General features: G+C 45.7%; 1 protein-coding gene across 5 annotated transcripts; it reads right to left on the bottom strand.

Annotated features, from left to right (window-relative positions):
• Positions 1-80: 80 nt before the first annotated feature.
• LOC101043856 (patr class I histocompatibility antigen, A-2 alpha chain-like) lies at positions 81-15,158 on the bottom strand. 5 transcript variants are annotated; one of them, XM_074398291.1, is made up of 8 exons: positions 15,013-15,158; positions 14,613-14,882; positions 14,091-14,366; positions 13,219-13,510; positions 12,999-13,115; positions 12,521-12,571; positions 12,371-12,418; positions 81-2,863 (listed from the first exon to the last, which is right to left on the bottom strand). In XM_074398291.1, the coding sequence occupies exons 1-7, from the start codon at positions 15,086-15,088 to the stop codon at positions 12,394-12,396; spliced, it is 1,107 nt and encodes a 368-aa protein (XP_074254392.1). In that variant the 5' UTR covers positions 15,089-15,158; the 3' UTR covers positions 81-2,863; positions 12,371-12,393. The 5 variants fall into 5 exon arrangements, with proteins under 5 accessions (XP_074254392.1, XP_074254391.1, XP_039323182.1 ...); XM_074398290.1 differs by lacking the exon at positions 81-2,863 and adding an exon at positions 12,113-12,203; XM_039467248.2 differs by lacking the exon at positions 81-2,863 and adding an exon at positions 12,113-12,203 and having other exon boundaries at positions 12,521-12,553; positions 15,013-15,157.
• Positions 15,159-23,459: the final 8,301 nt, after the last annotated feature.

Raw genomic sequence — 23,459 nt, 5'->3', positions numbered from 1 at the left:
CTATGTTTAGAATATCAGAGTTTAGGACACTGTGCTCCTGGGAACATGCTGGCAAAGGAAGGCCTTCCTACCCAGAGGCCTCTGCGGCCTTCCACAGTTTATTGTTCCTGATTTCTTTTATACATGACTTATAAAGATTTTATGTTATACATTACTCATAACAAGTTTATGTAGACACACTGTAAACCCTTCCTTCATTGCTGCTTCCCCCAACACAGTTTAATGCACTAATCTAGTTCTTGTAGTAATTGGACAGATAATTGCAGATGAAAATGGACTAATGCAGACTCACCCAATAATTAGTCACAACTTTGGGCCAGGCACAGTGGCTCATGCTTGTAAATCACAGCACTTTGGGAGGCCAAGACAGGTGGATCACTTGAAGTCAGGAGTTCAAGACCACCTTGATAAACATGGAGAAACCCCATCTCTACTAAGAATACAAAATTAGCTGGAGATCATGGCATACACCTGTAATCCCATCTATTTTCAAGGCTGAGACAGGAGAATCACTTGAACCTGGGAAGCTGAGGTTGCAGTGAGCAGAAATAGTTCCATTAAACTTCAGTCTGGGCAACAAGCATGAAACTCCATCTCAAAAAAAAAAAAAATTAGTCGCCACTTTATTAACTGGTTTCAATATGATTTTCTTCTTGTTTTTTGAGACAAGGTCTCATTCTGTCACCCAGGTTGAAGTGCAGTGGTGAGATTTCAGCTCACTGCGACCTCCACCTCCTGGGCTCAAGTGATTCTCAGGCCTCAGTCCCCTAAGTAGCTGGGAGTATAGGTGCAAATCACCACACTCAGCTAATTTTTGTATTTTTTGTAGAGACGATATTTCTCCATGTTGGTCAGTCTGGTTTCAAACTCCTGAGGTCAAGTGATCCATCTGCCTTGACCTCCCAAAGTGCTTGGATTAGAGGCATGAGCCACCTTGCTTGGCCAGAATGTTATATTTTTAGTAAATCAGATTTATAGAGAGTCTTCTTCATTGTCTAAGACTACTGATAGGTATAAATGCTTTATTTGCAACACATATGAAAAGAAGGCCGAGGCTATTTATATTCACAAAGGACAAATAACTCTACATTTTAATTTTTATCCCTAGGATACATTACATCTCCGGCTCGCTACCATCATGTAAAGGAACTGGATCATCTGAATAGTTCTCAGAATGTCACATTTGTTCATTATTAATAATATTATGTATTAAATTTTGATAAGCAACAACTAGAATATACTCTGCAAATTTTGGTAGCACAAATCCACTCCAAAGGGTGAAAAACCATACAAACATTCAAGCGCCTGCTACACTGGTGAGGTTTTGAGGAATCCAGTGGTCTGTGGCATGAGGGTCTACTTCCTCAAAAGTATAAGAGGAGGGTTGTGTATGGTGGCTCACACCTGTAATCCCAGCACTTTGGGAGGAAGAGGTGGTCAGGTCAGATCATTTGAGGTCAGAAGTTCAAGGCCAGCCTGGCCAATATCGTGAAATCCCATCTCTACTAAAAATACAAAAATTAGCCAGGTGTGGTGGCGCCCATCTGTAATCCCAGATACTCAGGAGGTTGAGGTGAGAGAATCACTTAAACAGGAGAGGTGGAGGTTTCAGTGAACAGATATCACGCTACTGTGCTCCAGTGGCAAAAGAGTGAGACCCAGTCTCAAATAAATAAATAAATAAGACAAATTATCTGGTTGCTGGTAAGATGGCCAAATAAAAACAGCTCTAGTGTGCAGCTCCCAGCGAGATCGATGCAGAAGGCAGGTACCTGGTTCATATCAATGGAACTGGTTGGACAGTGGATGCAGCCCAAGGAGGGTGAGCCAAAGCAAGGTGGGGCATTGCCTCACCTGGGATGTGCAAGAGGCTGAGGAACTCCTTCTCCTAGCCAAGGGAAGCCAATAGGGAGTGTCCCCTGCAGTCCAGCCCAGATACTGTGCTTTTCCCATGATCTTCTCAACTCTCAGACCAGGAGATTCCCTCTGGTGCCTGCAACACCAGAGCCCTGCGTTTCCAGCAGAAAACTGGGTGGCTGTTTGGGAAGACATCGAGCTACCCAAGCAGTTTTTTTTCTCATACCCTAGTGGTGCCTGGAATGCAAGCAAGACAGAGCCATTTACCACTCCCCTGAAAAGGGAGCTGAAGCCATGGAGCCAAGTGATCTGCCTCGGTGGGTCCTACAACCACGAAGACCAGCAGGCTAAGATCCACTAGCTTAAATTCTTACAGCCAACGCAGCAGTCGGAGCTTGACCTGGGATGTTTGAGCTTGGTGAGCAGTGGCGGGAGGGCGTCTTCCATTGCTGAGTCTCCAGTAGGTTGTTTTAACATCAGTGTGAAGAAAGTCACTGGGAAGTTCAAACTGGGTGGAGCCCACAGCAATTCAGAAAGGCCTCTGTAGGCAGACTGTATCACTAGACTCCCTCCTCACTGGGCAAGGCTTCTCTGAAAAGAAGGCAGCAGCCTATCAGGGACTTATAAAAGCTCCCACCTTCCTGGGACAGAGCGCCTGGGTCCAGGAGGCTGTTGTGGGTACAGCTTCAACATACTTAAATGTTCCTGCCTGGCAGCTCTGAATAGAGTAGGAGATCTCCCAGCACAGCATTCCAGCTCTGATAAGGGACAGACTACTTCCTCAAGTGGCTCCCTGACCCCTGTGTAGCCTGACTGGGAGAAACCTCCCAATAGTGGCCAATGACACCCTATATGGGAGAACTCTGTCTGGCATCTGGTGGGTCCTCTTCTGAGATGAAGCTACCAGAGGAAGGAACAGGGAGCAATCTTTGCTGTTATGCAGCCGTCACTGGTGATTTCCAGGCAAACAGGGTCTGGAGTGGACCTGCAGCAAACTCCAGCAGACCTGCAGCAGAGGGGCCTGACTGTTAGAAGGAAAACAACAAACAGAAAGAAATAGTCTCAACATCATCAGAAAGGATGTTGATTCAGTCACACCATCCAAAGGTCAGCAACTTGAAAGACCAAAGGTAGATAAATCCAAAAGATGGGAAGAAACCAGTGGAAAAAGGCTGAAAATTCCAAAAACCAGAATGCCTCTTCTCCTCAAAGGGATCACAACTCCTCACCAGCAAGGGAAGAAAACAGGGGAGAATGAGTTTGATGAATTGACAGAAGCAGGCTTCAGAAAGTGGGTAATAACAAACTTCCCTGAGCTAAAGAAGCATGTTCTAATCCAATGCAAGGAAGCTAAGAACCTTGAAAAATATAGATGAAATGCTAACTGGAATAACTAGTTTAGAGAACATAAATGACCTGATAGAACTGAAAAACACAGCATGAGAATGTCATGAATCATATACAGTGACAATAGCCAAATCGATCAAGTGGAAAATCAGAGATTGAAGATCAACTCAATGAAATAAAGTGAGAAGATAAGATTAGGGAAAGAACAGTGAAAAGAAATGAACAAAGCCTCCAAGAAATATGGGATTATGTGACAAGACCAAATCTATGTTTGATCAGTGTACCTGAAAGTGATGGACAGAATGAAACCACATTGAAAAACACTCTTCAGGATATTATACAGGAGAACTTCTTCAACATAGAAAGGCAGGCCAACATTCAAATTTAGGAACTACAGAGAACAGCGCAAAGGTACTCTTTGAGAACAGCAGACCCAAGACACACACTTATCAGATTGAACAGGCTTGAAATGAAGGAAAAAATGCTAAGGGCAGCCAGAGAGAAGGGTCTGGTTACCCACAAAGGGAAGTGCATCAGACTCACAGCAGATCTCTCAGGAGAAAACCTACAAGCGAAAAGAGAATGGGGACCAATATTCAACATTCTTTTTTTTTGAGACATAGTTTTACCCTGTATCCCAGGTTGAAGTGTAATGACATTATCTTGGCTCACTGCAACCTTCACCTCCCAGGTTCAAGTGAGTCTCCTGCCTCAGCCTCCCAAGTAGCTGGGATTCCAGGCACCTGACACTACATTTGGCTAATTTTTGTATTTTTAGTAGAGATGGGGTTTCACCATGTTAAGTAGGCTGGTCTCAAACTCCTGACCTCAGATAATCCACTCTCCTTGGCCTTCAAATGTGCTGAGATTACAGGCAGGAGCCACTCTGCCCAGCCTCAACATTCTTAAAGAAAAGAATTTGCAACCCAGAATTTCATATCTGGCCAAACTAAGCTTCATAAGTGAAGGAGAAATAAAATCCTTTATGGACAAGCTACTGCTGAGAGATTTTGTCACCACTAGGCCTGCCTTACAAGAGCTCCTGAAGGAAGCAATAAACATGGAAAGGAACAACAAGTACCAGGCACTGCAAAAACAAACCAAATTGGAAAGACCATCGACACAATGAAAAACTGCATGAGCTATGGGCAAAATAACCAGCTAGCATCATAATGGCAGGATCAAACTCACATATAACAATATGAATCTTAAATGTAAGTGAACTAAATGCCCCAATTAAAAGACACAGACTGGCAAATTGGATAAAGAGTAAAGACTCATCGGGTGCTGTATTCAGGAAACCCATCTCACGTGCAAAGACCCACATAAGCTCAAAGTAAAGGGATGAAGGACTATTCACCAAGCAAATGGAAAGCAAAAAAAAGCAGGGTTGAAATTCTAGTCTCTGATAAAACAGACTTTAAACCAACAAAGATCAAAAATGACAAAGAAGAGCATTACATAACGGTAAAGGGATCAATGCAAGAAGAAGACCTGACTATGCAAAATATATATGCACCCAACACAGGAGCACCCAGATTCATAAAGCAAGTTCTTAGAGACCTACAAAGAGACTTAAACTCCCACATATTAATAGTGGGATACTTTAACACTCTACTGTCAATGTTAGACAGATCCATGAGACAGAAAATTAACAAGGATATCCAGGACTTGAACTCAGATCTAGACCAAGTGGACCAAATAGACATCTACAGAACTCTCCACTCCAAATCCACAGAATATTCATTCTTCTCAGAACCATATCACACTTGTTCTAAAATAGACCATATAATTGGAAGTAAAACACTTGTCAGCAAATGCAAAATAATGGAAATAATAACAGAGTCTCTCAGACCACAGTCAATCAAATTAGAACTCAGGATTAGGAAACCCACTCAGAACCACACAACTACATGGAAACTGAACAACCTGCTCCTGAATGGCTACTGCAAAAATAATGAAATGAAGATAGAAATAAAGATGTTCTTGGAAACCAATGGGAACAAAGACACAATGTACCAGAATCTCTGGGACACATTTAAAGCCGCATGTTGAGGAAAATTTACAGCACTAAATGCCAATAACAGAAAGGAGGAAAGATATAAAATCAACACCCTAATGTCACAATTAAAAGAACTAGAGGAGCAAGAACAAACAAATTCAAAAGCTAGCAGAAAACAAGAAATAACTAAGATCAGAGCAGAAGTGAAGGCAATAGACATGAAAAACCCTTCAAAAAAATCAGTGAATCAACCTGGTTTTTTGAAAAGATCAACAAAATAGATAGTCCACTAGCCAGACTAATAAAGAAGAGAAGAGGTAAGAATCAAAGAGATGCAATAAAAAATGATAAATGGAGTATCACCACTGATCCCACCGAAATACGAACTACCATCAGAGAATACTACAAACACTTCCATGCAAGTAAGCCAGAAAATCTAGAAGAAATGGGTAAATTCCTGGACACTTACACCCTTCCAAGTCTAAACCAGGAAGAAGTCGAATCCTTGAATAGATCAGTAACAAGGTCTGAAATTGAGGCAGCAACTCAGCCGAATTCTACCAGAGGTAAAAAGGGAACTGGTACCATTCCTTCTGAAACAATTCCAAACAATAGAAGAAGAGGATATCCTCTCTAACTCATTTTACAAGGCCAAAATTATCTTGATACCAAACCTAGTGGAGACACAACTAAAAAAGAAAATTTCAGGCCAATATTCCTGATGAACATTGATGTGAAAATCCTCAATAAAATACTGGCAAACTGAATCCAACAGCACATCAAAAATCTTATTCATCACAATCACGTCGGCTTCATCTTGGGATGAAACGCTGGTTCAGCATATGCAAATCAATAAATGTGATCCATCACATAAACAGAACCAAAGACAAAAACCACATGATTGACACAGAGAAGGCATTTGACAAAATTCAACAGCCCTTTATGCTAAAAACTTTCAATAAACTAGGTATTGATGGAAAATATCTTAAAATAATAAGAGCTATTTATATCACACCCACAGCCAATATCATACGGAATGGGGAAAAACTGTAAGCATTCACTTTGAAATCCCACACAAGACAAGGATCCCCTCTCTCACTACTCCCATTCAACATAGTATTGGAAGTTCTAGCCAGGGCAATTAGGCAAGAAAAAGAAATGAAGGGTATTGAATTAGGAAAAGAGGAAGCCAAATTGTCTTTTTTTGCAGACAACAGGATTGTATATTTAGAAGACCCCATCGACTCACTCCAAAATTTTCTTAACCTGATAAGCAACTTCAGCAAAGTCTCAGGATAAAAAAAGCAATGTGCAAAAATCACAAGCATTGCTATACACCAATAACAGACAGAGAGCCAAATCATGAGTGACCACCCATTCACAATTGCTACAAAGATAATAAAATATATAGGAATACAACAAACAAGGGATGTGAAGAATTGCTTCAAGGAGAACTACAAACCACTGCTCAAGGAAATGAGCGAGGACACAAACAGATGGAAAAACATTCCATGCTCACTATTAGGAAGAATCAATATCGTGAAAATGGCCATGCTGCCCAAAGTAATTTATAGATTCAATGCTATCCCCATCAAGCTACCAATGACCTTTTTCACAGAACTGGAAGAAAACTGTCTTAAACCTCATATGGAATCAAAAAAGAGCCTGTCTAGCCAAGACAATCCTAAGCAAAAGGAACAAAGCTGGAGGCATCATGCTACCTGACTTCAAACCATACTACAAGGTTACGATAATAAAAAATCATGGCACCGGTATCAAAACAGAGATAGAGACCAATGGAACAGAACAGAGGCCTCAGAAGTAATGCCACATATCTACAACCATCTGATCTTTGACAAATCTGACAAAACAAGCAATGGAGAAAACATTCGCTATTTAATAAACAGTGTGAGGGAAATTGGCTAGCCATATGTAAGAAACTGAAACTGGATCCCTTCCTTACACCTCATACAAAAATTTACTCCAGATGGATTAAAGATTTAAACATAAGACCTAACACCATAAAAACCCTAGAAGAAAACCTAGGGAATACAATTCAGGACATAGGCATGGGCAAGGACTTCATGACTAAAACATCAAAAGCAGTGGCAACAAAAGCAAAAGTAGACAAATGTGATCTAATTAAACTAAAGAGCTTCTGCACAGCAAAAGAAACGATCATTAGAGTGAATCAGCAACCAACAGAACGGGAAAAAATTTTCAAATCCAACTCATCTGACAAAGGGTTAATATCCAGAATCTACAAAGAATTTAAATAAACTTACAAGAAAAAAACAAACAGCCCCATGAAAAAGTGGGCAAAGGATATGAACAGACACCTCTCAAAAGAAGACATGTATGAGGCCAATGAACATATGAAAAAATGCTCATCATCACTGGTCATTAGAGAAATGCAAATCAAAACCACACCGAGATACCAGCTCACACCAGTTAGAAAGGCGATCATTAAAAAATCAGGAGACAACAAACACTGGAGAGGATGTGGAAGAATAGGAACATTTTTACACCATTTATGGGAGCGTAAATTAGTTCAACCATTGTGGAAGACAATGTGGCGATTGCTCAAGGATCTAGAACTAGAAATACCATTTGACCTAGCAATCCCATTACTGGGTATATACCCAAAGAATTATAGATCATTCTTTTTTTTTTTTTTTTTGAAAAAGAATAATAAGAAAAAGAATAAAGAAGAGGAAGAAAGAGAAAGAGGAAGAGGGAGAGAGAATGGGGGTATTGCTTTGTTGCCCGGGCTAGAATGCAGTCTAAATATGGGTAGGCCTATAATTATCATTAATAATGGAGACATGAAAGAAAATGAGGGAAGAGAGTAACAAACAAGGAGCTAACCAACATTTCGTTTAAACTTCTAAGTTGATATGGTGTGGTGCTGATAAGAGTGTATATTTTGTGTAAAGTGGAGAGTTCTGTAAATGTTAATTACATTTACTTGTTCCAGATCTAAGTTCAAGTCCTGGATATCGTTGTTAATTTTCTGTCTCATTGCTCTGTCTAATATTAATGTTGAAGTCTCCCACTATTATTGTGTGGGAGTCTAAGTCTCTTTATAAGTCTTGTATGTCTGGGTATTCCTGTATTGGGTGCGTATATATTTAGGACCTTTAACTCTTCTTGTTGTTGCATTGATTCTTTTATCATTATATAATGTCCTTCTTTGCTTCTTTTGATCTTTGTTGCTTTAAATACTATTTTATCAGAGGCAAAAATTGTAACTTCTGCTTTTTATTTATTTATTTTTGCTCTCTGGTTGGTTGGTAAGTCTCTCTCCATCCCTTGTTTTGAGTCTTTGTGTATCCTTGAATGAATATCCTTAATATTAGCTGGCTATTTTGCCCATTAGTTGATGTAAATTCTTCATTGTATTGATGTTCTTTACTTTTTGGTATTTTTTAGAAAGGCTGATACTGTTTGTTCCTTTCTATGTGTAGTGGTTCTTTCAGAAGCTCTTGTAGAGCAGGCCTGGTGGTGATGAATTCTCTGAGTGCTTGCTTGTTCACAAAAAACTTTATTTTTCCTTCACTTATGAAGCTTAGTTTGGCTGGATGTGAAATTCTTGGTTGAAAGTTCTTTTCTTTAAGGATGTTGAATATTGGTCCCCACTCTCTTCTGGCTTGTAGGGTTTCTGCTGAGAGATCTGCTGTAAGTCTGATAGGCTTCCCTTTGTGGGTAACCTGACCTTTCTCTCTGGCTGCCCTTAGTATTTTCTCCTTCATTTCCACCCGGGTGAATCTGACGATTATGTGCCTTGGAGTTGCTCTTCTTGAGGAATATCTTTGTGGTGTTCTCTGTATTACCTGGAGTTGAATATTATCCTGCCTTACTAAGTTGGGAAAATTTTCCTGAATAATATCCTGAAGCATATTTTCCAGCTTGGATTCATTCTCTTCGTCACATTCAGGTACACCTATCAAGCATAGATTAGGTCTTTTCACATAGTCCCATATTTCTTGGAGACTTTGCTCATTCCTTTTTATCCTTTTTTCTCTAATCTTGTCTTCTAGTTTTATTTCATTGAGTTGGTCTTCGACCTCTGATATCCTTTCTTCTGCTTGATCAATTCGGCTGTTAAAACTTGTGCATACTTCACGTAGTTCTCGTATTGTGTTTTTCAGCTCCATCAATTCACTTATTTTCCTCTCTAAATTTTGTATTCTTGTTAACATTTCATCAAACCTTTTTCAAAGTTCTTAGTTTCTTTAGATTGTGTTAGAACAAGTTCTTTTAATTCACAGAAGTTTCTTATTATCCACGTTTTGAAGCCTGCTTCTGTAATTGGAACCCACTCGTTCTCCATCAAGCCTTGTTTCGTTGCTGATGAGGAACTGGGATCCCCTGCTGCGGAAGAGGCGTTCTGATCTTGGGTATTCTCAGCCTTTTTTGACTGTTTTCTTCCCTTCGTTGTAGATTTATCCATCTGTGGTCTTTATAATAACCGTCTTTGTAATTGGGTTTCTGAGTGGACGTCCAACTTATTGATTCTCAGCGCCGAAATCTGAGCAACCCACTGCGCCGACTAAATCAGCGGCGTTAAGATTGATGGTGCTTTTCTGACTCTGCACCAAGAACCGACGCTCCAAGGCGCCGGCAAAACCGCCTCTCCGGTCACAAGAGTCGCACTGGCGACCCGTGGGGCTCCTCCGCTGGGAATCTCCTGGTGTGTGAGCAACAAGAATTCATGTGAAGGTGTGGTATCCTCTCGTTCTTTGCGTTTTCACTGGGAGCTACAATCCCGAGCTGCTAGTGATCAGCCATCTTGGATCTCTCTCCTAGAATTATAGATCATTCTATTATAAAGACATATGTACATGTATGTTTACTGCAGCCCTGTTTACAATAGCAGAGACTTGGAACCAAGCAAAATGCTCATCAGTGATAGACTGGATAAAGAAAATGTGGCACATACAACACCATGGAATACTATGCAGCCATAAAAAAGGAAGAGTTTATGTCCTTTGCAGGAACACAAATGAAGCTGGAAACCATCAGTCTCAGCAAACTGACACAACAACAGAAAACCAAACACCGCATGTTCTCACTCATAAGTGGGTGTTGAACAATAAGAACACATGGACACAAGGAGGGGAACATCACACCCTGGGGCCTGTCAGGGGATGGGGGCTAGGGAAGGGGTAGCAGGGGATGAGGTAATAGGGAAGGGATAGCATTAGGAGCATTACCTAATGTAGATGACAGGGTGATGGATGCTGCAAACCACCATGGCACGTGTATACTGATGTAACAAACCTGCACGTTCTGCACATGTACCCCAGAACTTAAAGTGTAATAATAAAAAAGAGAATAAATAAATACATACATACAAACACACATGAAAGACTCGTCATATCATGGCCCTCTTCTCAAAACTGTCCTCCAACTCTTCATCCAACTCAGAGCAAAGATCAGATCCAACCCCAGTCCCCTGAAGCCATACCACTGACCTCATCAAGCTTCTCTCTGTCTAGTCCTCCTGGCCTCCTTGCTCTTCTGCGAACATAAACACCTTCCTGCCTTAGTGCATTTGCATGGAGGCCCCCTGCTTAGAAAGAACTTCCCCAGACATCCTCATGTCCCTCAAATCTTTCCTCAAAGGCCACCTTTGCAACAAGGCACACACTGACCACTTTTGTACAACAGCAACCTTCCCTTCTCACTGCCCACATCCTGGATCACCTGCCTCACAGCACTTCCCACTTTCTAGCACTTTCCTTCCTTACTCTGCTTATAGTGTATCTATTGTCTGCCTCTTCCCGCTGAAACATATGCTCCACAAGGTAGGAGATTTTTCTGATTTTACTTCAATAGTGTTCCCCAGATGCAGAATCATTCTCCTATGTCTGGCAGACAACAACGGTCAGTTGAAAGAATGATCACTGTAGAGCACCTCACTATTCTAAAGACAGTGTCTTTGTTAACACAGACTCAGGCCAAGTGCTGTTTTGTGGCAGCTACAGCACAAGGTCTCCTCACACTGATATCATGGCCACCTGTGCTTTTCTCAGCAGGGCTGCTTGTGGTGTCCCACCTCCAACCCTCCTCCCACACCAGCCCTCCCCCACCCCCGCCGCACATTGCAGCACATAATCAGGTTTCTCTCTTCAGGGAGGAACAGTCCTTCATGATGGATCCAATTTCACAAACAAATGTAAGTCTAAATTAGCCTCTACTTTAGATTCACGAGTTGGGATTGGAGCCAACACCAAGATCACTGGAACCAGGGCAGGGAGAGAGGGCAGGAGAGCAGAGCAGAAGAGGAGCCCTAGAAGGAGGGTGGGAGCTGAATGGGTCTGAAACTTTGTCTCAGAAAAACTCCTGTGTGCAGTGGCTGCCCTTGGTGATGTATGAGCCTCTGAGGTCACAGCTTTTGCTGGATAAGTTTCAACTGACAGGACAAGGACAGTGGAGCAGTGAAGCTGACCCAACTGAGGACTGACTACATAAAGACCATGATGGACTCAACAGCAACTGGGCACAGGCCCCACCCACACTCGGCTCCTCACAGCCTTCTCCACCCCCACCTGCAACAGACTTAGCTCAGTGAACATGTGGATTCTGGAAGGTTCTCAGGTCTTTATTTCCTCTCTCAAATTTTAGGAATTGACTTATTAATCCATCAACCTTGAATGGCAAATATTTGAGAAAACACATTTGTTTTCAGATTCTTATTTTCAGTAAGAAAGTAAGAGGTTGCAGCTCAGTGCACCATGAAGCTCAGACAGAGATGGAGACACAACTCTCTGGTACAGGAAAGATGACTAGGAAAGGAACACAGGTCAGCATGGGGACAGGGGTCACAGTGGACACAGGGTGGACTGTCTCTCCACTTCCTCACATTATGCTAACAGGGACACAGACACATTCAGATGCCTTTGCAGAAAGAGATCCCAGAGGCTCTTGAAGTCACAAAGGGGAGGCGTGAAGAAATCCTGCATCTCAGTCCCACACAAACAGCTGTCTCAGGCTACAGAAAACAATAGTCATGAACAAATTCATGTCAGTCATGGTAAGTGATGACACTCTGAACAGCCGACTATACACTCAAAACGTCCCGATCAAAGAATCCCCATAACCCAGGCTTTTCCCTTCTGCCCCATCCCCTGCCTACTTCAGGCTCCCCCAGGGTCTCACCTTTTCATGCCGTGAGAGACACATCAGAGCCCTGGGCACTGTCGCTGCCTGTGGTAGAACAAAAACAAGACCTGGTCAGAGCCGGCAGGAGACGTGGGCCAGGAGGAATTACGGGGTGGGTGACTCCTCCACACTCCCGCCCTCACTTACATGCAGCCTGAGAGTAGCTCCCTCCTTTTCCACCTGTGGGAAGAAAATGTCCTGTGAGGGGACAGGGAGGAGGCAGTGCCATGAGATTTTAGAGGAACCTCCTAGTCTTAGACCCAAGAGAAGTTTCCGGAACTATGACTATGGACCCAGGAAGGGTAAGGAAACACGAGGAAAGCAGGTGTGGGTCCTGGACCAACCACCCTCCTAAGGTCTGTCCTTAGTAGGGACCTTCCCTGACTTGTGACTGCTGGAATCAGGTCCCCAACACCACAATCATCACTGTGATACACCTGTCCTTCATTGTCATACCTGCTTCACAAAAGAGTAAGTGCTGGCACACAGGGCCCCCAGGCTGTGTGCACATGGTCCATGTGTGGATAGTGATTCCCAGCAGTGAGGCAGGACACACTTCTACCTGGGGCTTGAAACCTCCAGTGGGACCAGAAAACCCAGACCCCACCCCTCACCCCTTCCCTACCTGAGCTCTTCCTCCTCCACATCACAGCAGTGACCACAGCTCCGATGACCACAGCTCCTAGGACAGCCAGGCCAGCAATGATGCCCACGATAGGGATGGTGAGCTGGGAAGACGGCTCTGGGAAAGGAGGGGAAAGTGAGGGGCCCTGACCCTGCTGAAGGCTCCAGAAGGGCTCCTGCTTTCCCTGAGAAGAAACATGACCCCCCATCCCCCTCCTTACCCATGCCCCTCCATACCCCATGTCAGGGTGAGGGGCTCCAGCAGCCCCTCGTGCTGCACATGGCACGTGTATCTCTGCTCTTCTCCAGAAGGCACCACCACAGCTGCCCACTTCTGGAAGGTTCCATCCCCTGCTGGCCTGGTCTCCACAAGCTCCATGTCCTGAGTTTGGTCCTCCCCATCCCGCTGCCAGGTCAGTGTGATCTCCGCAGGGTAGAAGCCCAGGGCCCAGCACCTCAGGGTGGCCTCATGGTCAGAGACGGGGTGGTGGGTCACGTGTGTCTTTGGGGGATCTGACAGGAAGAGTCAGAAAATTCAGGCACTTTGCATCTCTCATGGGACATCCCAGCAGCACCCATGTGACCATCCTGAGAATGAACAGGACACCTCGGGTGGGGAAGGGAGCACAGAACCCAGACACCAGCCTGGACACAGGCACCTGGGATAATCTCCTATTCTGTGGAAAGTTCTAGTCTCTGAGGGAGGAACTGCGACTTCTGGTCCTGACCTGAGTGCAGTCTAAGGGACTCAGAAAAGCTGGAATCAGACCTTCAAACACATTTGAGTGTGAGGCAGAGAACAAGGCCTGAGAGAAAAAGTCACGGTGCCCAAGGTGGCTGCAGGAGTCAAAGGGGACCCCTACTCAGTATTCCAGGGACTTTCTTCCCCTCCATTTCCTCAGAGACGTCATCCCTTAATTGTCCTAGAGAGCAGAGGGGGCCTCAGAGGAAAGTCAGGAAAACTCATGCCATTCTCCGTTCAAGGGAGGGCGATATTCTAGCTAGCTCTGATCCCATTTTCTTCTCCTCCTCGTGAGAGGCCATCCCGGGAGATCTACAGGAGATGGGGAAGGCTTCCCACTGCCCCTGGTACCCGCGCGCTGCAGCGTCTCCTTCCCGTTCTCCAGGTGTCTGCGGAGCCACTCCACGCACGTGCCCTCCAGGTAGGCTCTCCTTTGCTCGGCCACACTGGCCTCCTCCCACTTGCGCTTGGTGATCTGAGCCACCATGTCCGCGGCGGTCCAGGATCGCAGGTCTTCGTTCAGGGCGATGTAATCCTTGCCGTCGTAGGCGCGCTGTTCATACCCTCGGAGGAAGCGCCCCTCGGGCCCCACCTCGCAGCCGGACATTATCTGGATGGTGTGAGACTCTGGCCCCGCCCCCGCGGTCAGCCCCGCCCACCGAGCCCCGCCCCCGCCCCGACCAACCCGCGGGGATTTTGGCCTAAACTGAAAATGAAACTCGGTAAAGGCGCCTGGGACTCTCCCGGGTCGAGGGTCTGGGCGGGTCCCGCAGCATCGGGGTGGACCTCGGACCCGGACACTGGGAGAGATCCAGGCGGTGCTTGCGCGATGGGGAGGGGTCGTGACCTGCGAACCCGGCCGGGGTCACTCACCGGCCTCGCTCTGGTTGTAGTAGCCGCGCAGGGTCCGCAGGTTCACTCGGTCATTCTGCGCGCGGGCCTTGGCTCTCCGTGTCTCCCAGTCCCAATACTCCGGCCCCATCTGCTCCGCCCACGCCGACTGCGGCTCAGCTCTCGGACTCCCGGCGTCGCTCTCGAACCGCCCGAACTGCGTGTCGTCCACGTAGCCCACGGCGATGAAGCGGGGCTCCCCGCGGCCGGGCCGGGACACGGCGGTGCTGAAATACCTCAGGGAGTGGGAGCCTGGGGGCGAGGAGGGGCTGAGATCCGCCCGACCCTCCTCCCGCCGCGGCTCCCCGGGTCCAGCGCCCCAGTCCGGCGGGCCCCTCGCTCCTCCCCACAGAGGCCGTTTCTCTCCCGACCCCGCACTCACCCGCCCGGGTCTGGGTCAGGGCCAGGGCCAGGGCCAGGGCCCCCGATAGCAGCAGGAGGAGGGTTCGGGGCGCCATGACCCCATCCTCGGCGTCTGGGGAGACTCTGAGTCCGGGTGGGTGACTGGGGACTTTGGAACCGGGACCGCGGCGACGCTGATTGGCTTCTCTAGAAACCCGGCACCCAATGGGAGTGGGAACTGGGGAGGCGTCACGAGTATCCAGGAAGAAGGACCCGACACAGGTTGGAAGTGAAACTCAGGGGACTGGGGAATCCCCAACGCTGCGCCTCCCCAGTGCAAAGGCCCTCCGTGCCGGTGCCAGAGACATTAAGAACTACGCCTAGGACCTGGGACTTTGTCCTGATCCCTCTTCTCCTACACCAAGCCTCTTTGTCACACTGTCTGCCAGAGTCTTGGCCAAGGATCTGTCTGTGGAAACCAGGGAGAGACCCCCAGGCTGCGGCCAGCCCCTTCCCCTTCACTTCTCCTCCTGGAATCCCCGACCCTGAACTGGACTTCCCGCCTCCCACTCCTTACCTCTCCCCTTGGACTCTTGTACAAGGAAACTCACCACGGGGAACTTGACTCCAGAGAGTGAGCTCGCCCTGGGAATGGAGGTGTAGACAGGGGTTTTCTCTTTAAACCTGGTGAAGTTTTGTCTGAAGGCACCAGATGGAGATTCTCAAAGAGACCAGTTTCTTTTGTGTTTATTAATACGGTAGGTAGCACAATATTGTAATCCCTGAATGATTAGAATTCCAATCTGTAAAAGACCTGCGTCAAAACAGCTTTACAATTAAACTCGCAAAGCTCCTAAGTTTTACTTTCCCAGACTATGGAATGTGACTCTGGTTGTTGCATTTAAAATTATCTTCATTCCCTTCCTCGAGTTTCCCTGTGTGAGTCTAGAATATCTCCTGAATACAAAGAAGCGGGTTTGTTACTGTGTATTGAACCGGGAGCCTATAGTCACCACCTCAAAGTTGCGAGTGCTCCATGCAGCCCCAAAGCTCTTCACCGAGGCTCCAGCACTGCCTGCTTTCCTGAGCTATGCACATCTAAGCAGTGTGCATATTTTATTCGGACACTTGGTATTTCTGTAACCTTTTTTTTAATTATGAGGAAGCCATTAGTTTTTAGGCTGTCCCACACAAAATGCACTAAATACCAACTGCAAAGAAACCCCTGCTAGCCTCTTCCATGGCTTTGAAATTCTTTCCCCTGCTCCTTTTCCTCACCTCCTGCTTCTCCAGCCTTTCTCTCTGTCCCTGTCATCCCTCACACCCTCCCCTCCCCTTAGTCCCCGACACTCTGTCACTCCTGAATTGTGGCACTAACACTGTCCCTCACTTCCTGCCCGTGTCTGTTCTCCCCACAGTGCTCAGCAGTCCTGCTAATGTGACTCAGGTCCTGTCATTTCTTCACTTACAATGATTGGATTGTGGTCTACCATTTTGCTACATGTTTTCAATTAGTCTCATATCTTTTCTGTTTCTTTTCCTCCTCTGATATTTTCTTATGTGTTAAGGAAACATTTTTTATGTGGTTTTAATTCTCCTAGTAGCTTTTAGCTGTATTTCTTTACACTAATTTTTTATCGTTGTAAGAATGGAAACTCGATTCCTTGACTTTTCACAGTGAAGTTCAGGTAATATTAAGATGCTTCCAGCGAAATAAAGGACACTCGAAATGGTATAGTGTCATTTAACCTATCATTATGCTGTTGTTGTTGTATATATTACATCAATATACATTATAAACTCAATGATACAGTGTAATAGTTTTTGATTTAGACAAGCAGCCATATGTCTTCAGGAAATTAAGAAAATGGTGTGATATGTGTGTGTGCATCATTTCTGTTGTTAATTGTTCCTTTTTGTGTATCTGGGTCACCAACTAGTATCATTTCCCTTCAGCCTGAAGAACTTTCTTTAAAATTACATGTAGTACAGGAACCCTAGTAAATAAAATATATGTTTTTGATTATCTAAAAATGTCTTTATTTTTGCCTTCTTATCCCCACATGCCTTTTTTTTTTTTAAATGCTTATTAGGGCATTTTTGTATAATAAAATTTACCAGGTTTAGCTGCGCTTTTTGGTGAATAGTGGTAATTATTTGTAGTTGTGTAACTATCACACCGGTCAGTAGAGAAACACCACATGCAAAGAACCCCCTGCCAGGCTCCCCCACTGCTTTAGAGTCCTTTCCCCTGCTCCTTTTCCTCACCTCCTGCTTCCCCAGCCCTTCTCTCTCCCCCTCATGCCTCACACCATACTCTCCTCTGAGTTCCCACTGCCCAGTAACTCTCAAATTGTGGCACTGGAGAGAACAGTTTCTTTTTCCTAAAAACTTTCTGTCCCTTTCTATTTAATCCCTGGCTCCTACCCTCACCCCTTCCCTTCACTCAACCACTGCTCTGCTTTCTGTCACTGCAGTAGTGAAATTTCTAGAATTTCATGGACATGTGATCATATGTGATGAAGTCCTTTGTTTGGTCTCTCACTCAGCATAACAGTGTTTGAGATGATGCCATCCATTCATTTTTTGTTGCTGAGCAGCTGCTGAGTATTGCTGGAATCCCAGTTTACTCATTGGTTTCTCTATTCTCCAGTTGATAAACATGTGGATTACTCCAGTTAGGGTGTGTTACTAATGAAGCCACTATAAATAACTGCTCACAAGTGTGTCCTTACATTTTTATTTCTTTTGGATAAGTACATATTTGTGGGATTGCTGGGTCACGTGGTAATGGATGGGCAGCTGTATAAGAAATTGCCAAACCGCTTTACAAATCGGCTGCAACATTTTTTGCATTTCTACCAGCAATATCAGACATTCCTGTTTTTTTTCACATTCTTGCCAATATTTAGACTTATCACATGTCTTTTTTTTAACATACCTATTCTAGGTGATGTGTGGTGGTTTCTCATTGTGGTTTTAAGTTGTACTTCTCTGATGACTGGTATGGTTTGCTGTCTTCTCAGGTTCAACTAACTGACTTGACTTAGTACATATATTTTATGAACTATTTAGCAAATTCAATGATTAATTTTAGAAACTTTTCAGAGTCCCCTGGTGTTTCCTACATGTGCAATGAAGTAGGTGACAAAGAAAGACTTTTATTTCTTTCTTTCCTAGCTATTAATCTTTTTTCTTTTAAAATTATTTTTATTTGGTGGAAATGAGGTCTCATTACCTGGCTTGTCTCAAACTCCTGAACTCAAGTGATCCTCCCAGCTCTGTCTCCCAAAATGCAGGGATTATAGGCAGGAGCCACCAGGTCTGGTCCTTTTGTTGGTCTTTTATTTCATTTTCTTGCCATGTTGCACTGGTTAGATGCCTGTTACATCTCACAAGAATGATGAGAGCTCACATCTTCATTTACAAAGAACTTAAAAAAACTTACAAGAAAAAGAGAACAACCCCATCAAAAAGTGGGCAAAGAATATGAGCAGACACTTCTCCGGAGAAGACATTTACATGGCCAGGAAACATATGAAAAAAGCTCAATATCACTGATCATTAGAGAAATGCAAATCAAAACCACAATGAGATACCATCTCTTTCCAGTCAGGATGGCAATTATTAAAAAGTGAGTAGACAACAGATGCTGGCAAGGCCGTGGAGAAATGGGAACACTTTCACACTGTTGGTGGGAATGTAAACTGCTTCAACCATTGTGGAGGACAGTGTGGCCCTTCCTCAAAGATCTAGAACTAGAAATACCATTTTGTGGGGTACGCTCCCGTGTGAAGTCCCTCGTAAATTGGGTTTCACCATACGGTGAGTTTGAGCCCAGACACGGAACCTCCGGTTGGGGGAATTCGAGCTAAGGGAAAGCAGGGACAGAAAGGAGAATCAGGATAAAAAGAAATACCTGAGGACAATCACCAGATGGTCATGCGGTCATAAGACGCATTGTGTCCCTTAACTCAGTTCTTTCTCAGTAAATAGGTGATTGCATTTACCAACCCCCTAAGAATGTAACGACTAACTTTTTGTACTAACCCCCTAAGAATATAATGGCTAACTTCTTGTTAAGATAAAGAGTCACCTGCTTAGTTTGATTGTCTAGCTGGCTCTTCCATTGCATAAGATAATGAGATCCACCTGCTTAGTTTGATTGTCTGGCTGGCTCTTCCATTGTATAAGATTATAAGACCCACCTGCTCGGTCTCATTGTCTATCTGATCTTTCCGTTTTGCCCCTTTGATGATGTTGTAACTTGTTTTTCTACTATGAAGACTTTCTGTTCCCTTTATCTCATGAAACTATGCAAGCAAGTACCTAAAAATATATATAAGCTGACCCTGAGACAATAAAGTTGGTGGTGAAGCATTGTCTTCTCATCCCTCCAGACTCCGTTTTTCTGTCATTCTTTGTCTTACATGCACTCCCCTATCCAGGTTGGAACCCTCTTGCTGGCCAAGAGTTCCTGGCAGATGTGCCCACCGAAAAAGTGTGCCCCTGAAAGAGTGGCAACCACAAAGGGATTTGGACATCGGGGAATCGGTGACGCTCGAGAGTGAGGCTGCAGCACTAAGTTTAAAAGTAAGTTTGTCGGTTACTGTAAGTTTTTCTTTTAATTTGCTGTATTATATTCTAAATTTGTCATAGTCGTATGTGTGTTAGTTTTTCAATTTTTTATTTAGGGTGGTGTATAAACATTTCATCTGAAGGAAAAATGGGGCAACTTGAGTCAAAAGAACATAAACTGTTTGCACAATTGTTACAGTCTATGATGAAGTCTCAGGGTCATGAAATAAAAATTAAAATGCTGGAGGATTTCTTACAGATAATTCGTGAAATTTGCCCATGGGTACCTGAAGGTGGTGTTTTGAATGAACCTACAGGGCAAGTTATTGGGGAAAAAATTGAACAATTTTGTTTTTATAATAAGGAATTACCTCAATATAATGTTTTACTCTCTGTGTGGAGCAAACTACGTGGTTTTGTCTGTTCTTCCATGATACCACAGCCTTCAGCCCCACCATATACTTCTACTACCTCTCTCCATAATCCGCTAATGAATCAAAAACAGGCATCACCAACCTCTGAAGCAGCTGAACCTCTTCCCGTGCCTCCCGATCAAGAGGAAATTGCAGAGCGGGGTTCCTATAGCCACCATAGTGAGTATGACCCTAATTTGTTTGATGTTCCTTTAACTGAAGTAGTTGTTTCTCAGCCTGAGAATGTAACACCGCCACCTCAGGCGACTTTTCAGACAGGACCTCAATGGACACCTGGTCCTATAATGCTTACTTTGCCGCCAGATTTCTTATGCCAGTTTCAAGACTTACTTTCAATTTGTTCACAGGCAATGACTAATCGGCAACAGCATTGTTATCCAGTAATGCAAAAATTTGCCCCTGCTTCTGGGGCTCTTATATTAAGAACCACAAATACTACCCCTATAACTCCTTTGACTCATGCTTTAATGTCTTTGAAGCGGGGTTTTTCTGAATATGATAATTTGTTCCCTGCTCTTTTCCCGATCATAGAGGCAGTAGATCAGCAGGGACAGCCAGTAAGAAATTATCAGCCAATTCCTCCTAAAACATTAAAAGAATTAAAAGAGGCAATTGCTCAGTACGGTCCTACTGCTCCGTACACTATTTCTATAGTGGAAAATTTGGCAATTTCTGCTCTTCCTCCTTGTGATTGGGGACGTTTGACCAAAGCTTGTCTTGCTGGAGGTGATTATCTCTTATGGCGGGCTGATTATGAAGATCGTGCCTATGAGAGAGCTGAATTAAATCGTAGAGACCTTATTCCGGTCACGGTGGATATGCTGTGTGGAAAAGGACAGTTTGAGCCCCTTAATGCTCAAGTCACCATGCCTGAATTAGCTTTGTTTGGTAGAAAAACCCACAGTCCTCCATTTTGTCCCTCACTTCCTGGAGTCCGCCTGCAGACCCTATTCTGCCTGGTAGCGCAGGGCGGCCAATCACTGCTCAGCCTTAACCCGCCAAACCTAAAGCCAACCCCCATCCCCCACCCCTTGGCAGTTGCAGTAGTCTGCCTAGAAACAAGACAGCCAATAAAATTCAAACCTAAGCCCGCCAAGAGGTGACCAATCCCCCTTCTGGCATGCAGAAAACCCTCCTCTGCTCTCCCTTCCACCAACCAGCAGCTGACACCTCCGCCTAAACTCCGTCACCTTCCCGATATAAACCCATGTCTTCAGCCATTCGGTGCAGCTCTTCCCTCTCCCGCCCGAGTTGCCCGCAAACCCCAATAAACCTGGACTCGGCTTAACAACTCCTCGCTCTCATTTGCTTTGGGAAGGGTCTCTGCGGGTCGCACATTTGGTGCCGAAACCCGGGAGGTGTGGGCGGCTGGTCCACCAGCGGCCCCCTCCCTCTGGCGACCCCCTTCCTCTGAATTGGCCTCCACGCTTCGGATAAGGTAAGTCCATTTACTTGCCTATCTTCCCCGCGGTGCGTGTGGTGGCCTCTTTTCCTTTTGCCTCTCCCACTCCACGGATCCCTCGCCAAGCACCGGCCGGCCCGAGAGTCAGATCCTCCAACCAGGCTCCAGGAACCTTGGAAGTGATCAGACGAGGGACGCCTCCTCTGGTCCTTCCCCCACTTCCACTTCCATAATAGGAACGGTCAGAAGGGGGGACGCCTTCTCTGACTCTTCCTATCACCCTCTAGAGGGCCTGTGGGACAGACGGGACGCCTCTTCCCACACCACTCTAGCCCAATCCTGCTAAAGGAAAGGTCCTGCCACACTCGCCATGGGGAACACGGAGTCTCAAATTCCTAACAACACCCCTCTCGGGTGCTTACTCCTCAACTTTTCTCGGCTGGGCTACTCCCAAATCCTCAAACGAAAGAAGCTTATCTTTCTATCTCAAGTGGCCTGGCCCCAATACCAGCTTGATAACCGGTCACATTGGCCTCCGACTGGTACTTTCGATTTCAACGTCCTACGAGACCTAGACAATTTTTGTCGCCGTACTGGCAAGGATCGCGAGGTGCCGTATGTCCAGGCTTTTTGGGATTTGCGTTCCCACCCCGACCTCTGCTCCTCCTGTTCCACTCATCAAGTTCTCTTAGCTCGCACCCCTCCCAAGGTCAGCTCTCCCCCTCCTTATGAACTGCAGGAGGAGCTGTCTGATTATCTATCGCACCCCCCTCCTACTCACCCCAACCCCCAGCCTCCGCCGGTTGCAGGACCTGCCCCCGCTCCCCCAACTTCCTCTACCTCTGCCCCCACACCCACAGCTCCTCCTCCTCCTTCCTCGTCCTCCTCCCCTCCTGCTGTTGCGGTGCCGCCCCCTTTAAGTTCTCCAGTTGCGGCCCATACTCGTTCCCACCCACCGACTGTCTTGTCGCCACTTCGTGAGGTGGCCGGGGCAGAAGGTCTCGTCAGAGTTCATGTTTCTTTCTCCCTCCAAGACCTGGCCCAAATCGAACGCCGACTTGGATCTTTCTCAGCTGATCCCTCCACCTATATTAAGGAATTTCAGTACCTCACTCAGGCCTATAGTCTCACATAGCATAATATCCGTGTCAACTGCACCTCCACTCTTTCCGCCGGAAAGCATAAGCGCATCCTAGCAGTGGCTAGACATATAGCTGACAGGGGCCATGCTATAAACCCCAACCAGGTCCCTGTTGGAGCTGAAGTTCTCCCTAGCACAGACCCCCAGTGCATTTATCAGGAGGGGCCAGGATCTCACATCCCAGCTCGTGACCGCATGCTCCAATATCTCCTACGGGGCATGGATACTGTCTCCAATAAGGTGGTAAACTATGACAAACTTAGAGAAATAACTCAAAGGCCAGATGAAAATCCTGCTCTCTTTCTCGGCTGCTTACAAGATGCTCTTGTCCGTTTTACCCGGCTAGACCCCGCGTCCCAAAATGGGGCGACTGTCCTCGCCTCCCATTTCATCTCACAATCTGCCCCTGATATCCGGAAAAAGCTAAAAAAGGTTGAGGATGGGCCGGAAACCCCCATACAGGACCTGGTAAAAATGGCCTTTAAAGTTTTTAACGCCCGGGAGGATGCGGCAGAGGCAGCCCACCAGGCCCAAATGATGCAGAAGGTCACTCTACAAACCCAGGCCTTGGTGGCAGCTCTGCGGCCGGCAGGAGGTGGGAAATCTGGTGGCCGTCAGCGGCCCCCCCCCCGGGAGCTTGCTTCAAATGCGGAAATGAGGGTCACTGGGCCTCCAACTGCCCACAACCCCATCCACCCACTAAGCCTTGCCCCCTTTGTCAGCTCACGGGACACTGGAAGTCAGATTGCCCCAGTGCGTCCAAGGCCTCAGCCACCCTTGGCAGAGGGATTGGATCATGCGGGGCAACCCTGGATGATCCAGTTTCCGACCAGAGTGCACGGAAGTCGAATTCTTCCAGGGGTTTCTGTCCCGAGTTGCTGGGGCTCTTAAACGACTAGAGAGGCCCTGGCTCCTCAACCCCGGTTACCCTT

This window comes from Saimiri boliviensis, chromosome 4 (assembly GCF_048565385.1).
Source record: "Saimiri boliviensis isolate mSaiBol1 chromosome 4, mSaiBol1.pri, whole genome shotgun sequence".
Classification (NCBI taxonomy): domain Eukaryota; kingdom Metazoa; phylum Chordata; class Mammalia; order Primates; family Cebidae; genus Saimiri; species Saimiri boliviensis.
The sequence above is the reverse complement of the archived record's forward strand: the minus strand, read 5'-3'. Positions and strand labels throughout refer to the sequence as shown.

What these genes read in the sequence shown, in the direction of transcription:
- LOC101043856 (XM_074398289.1), bottom strand. Translation starts at nt 15,088, where the DNA reads ATGGCGCCCCGAACCCTCCTCCTGCTGCTATCGGGGGCCCTGGCCCTG. An exon ending in GCCCCTCACCCTGACATGGG is followed by an intron (nt 13,116 to 13,234) that starts GTATGGAGGGGC and finishes CTCCTTTCCCAG; the next exon opens with AGCCGTCTTCCCAGCTCACC. An exon ending in GTGGAGGAGGAAGAGCTCAG is followed by an intron (nt 12,572 to 12,998) that starts GTAGGGAAGGGG and finishes GTCCCCTCACAG; the next exon opens with GACATTTTCTTCCCACAGGT.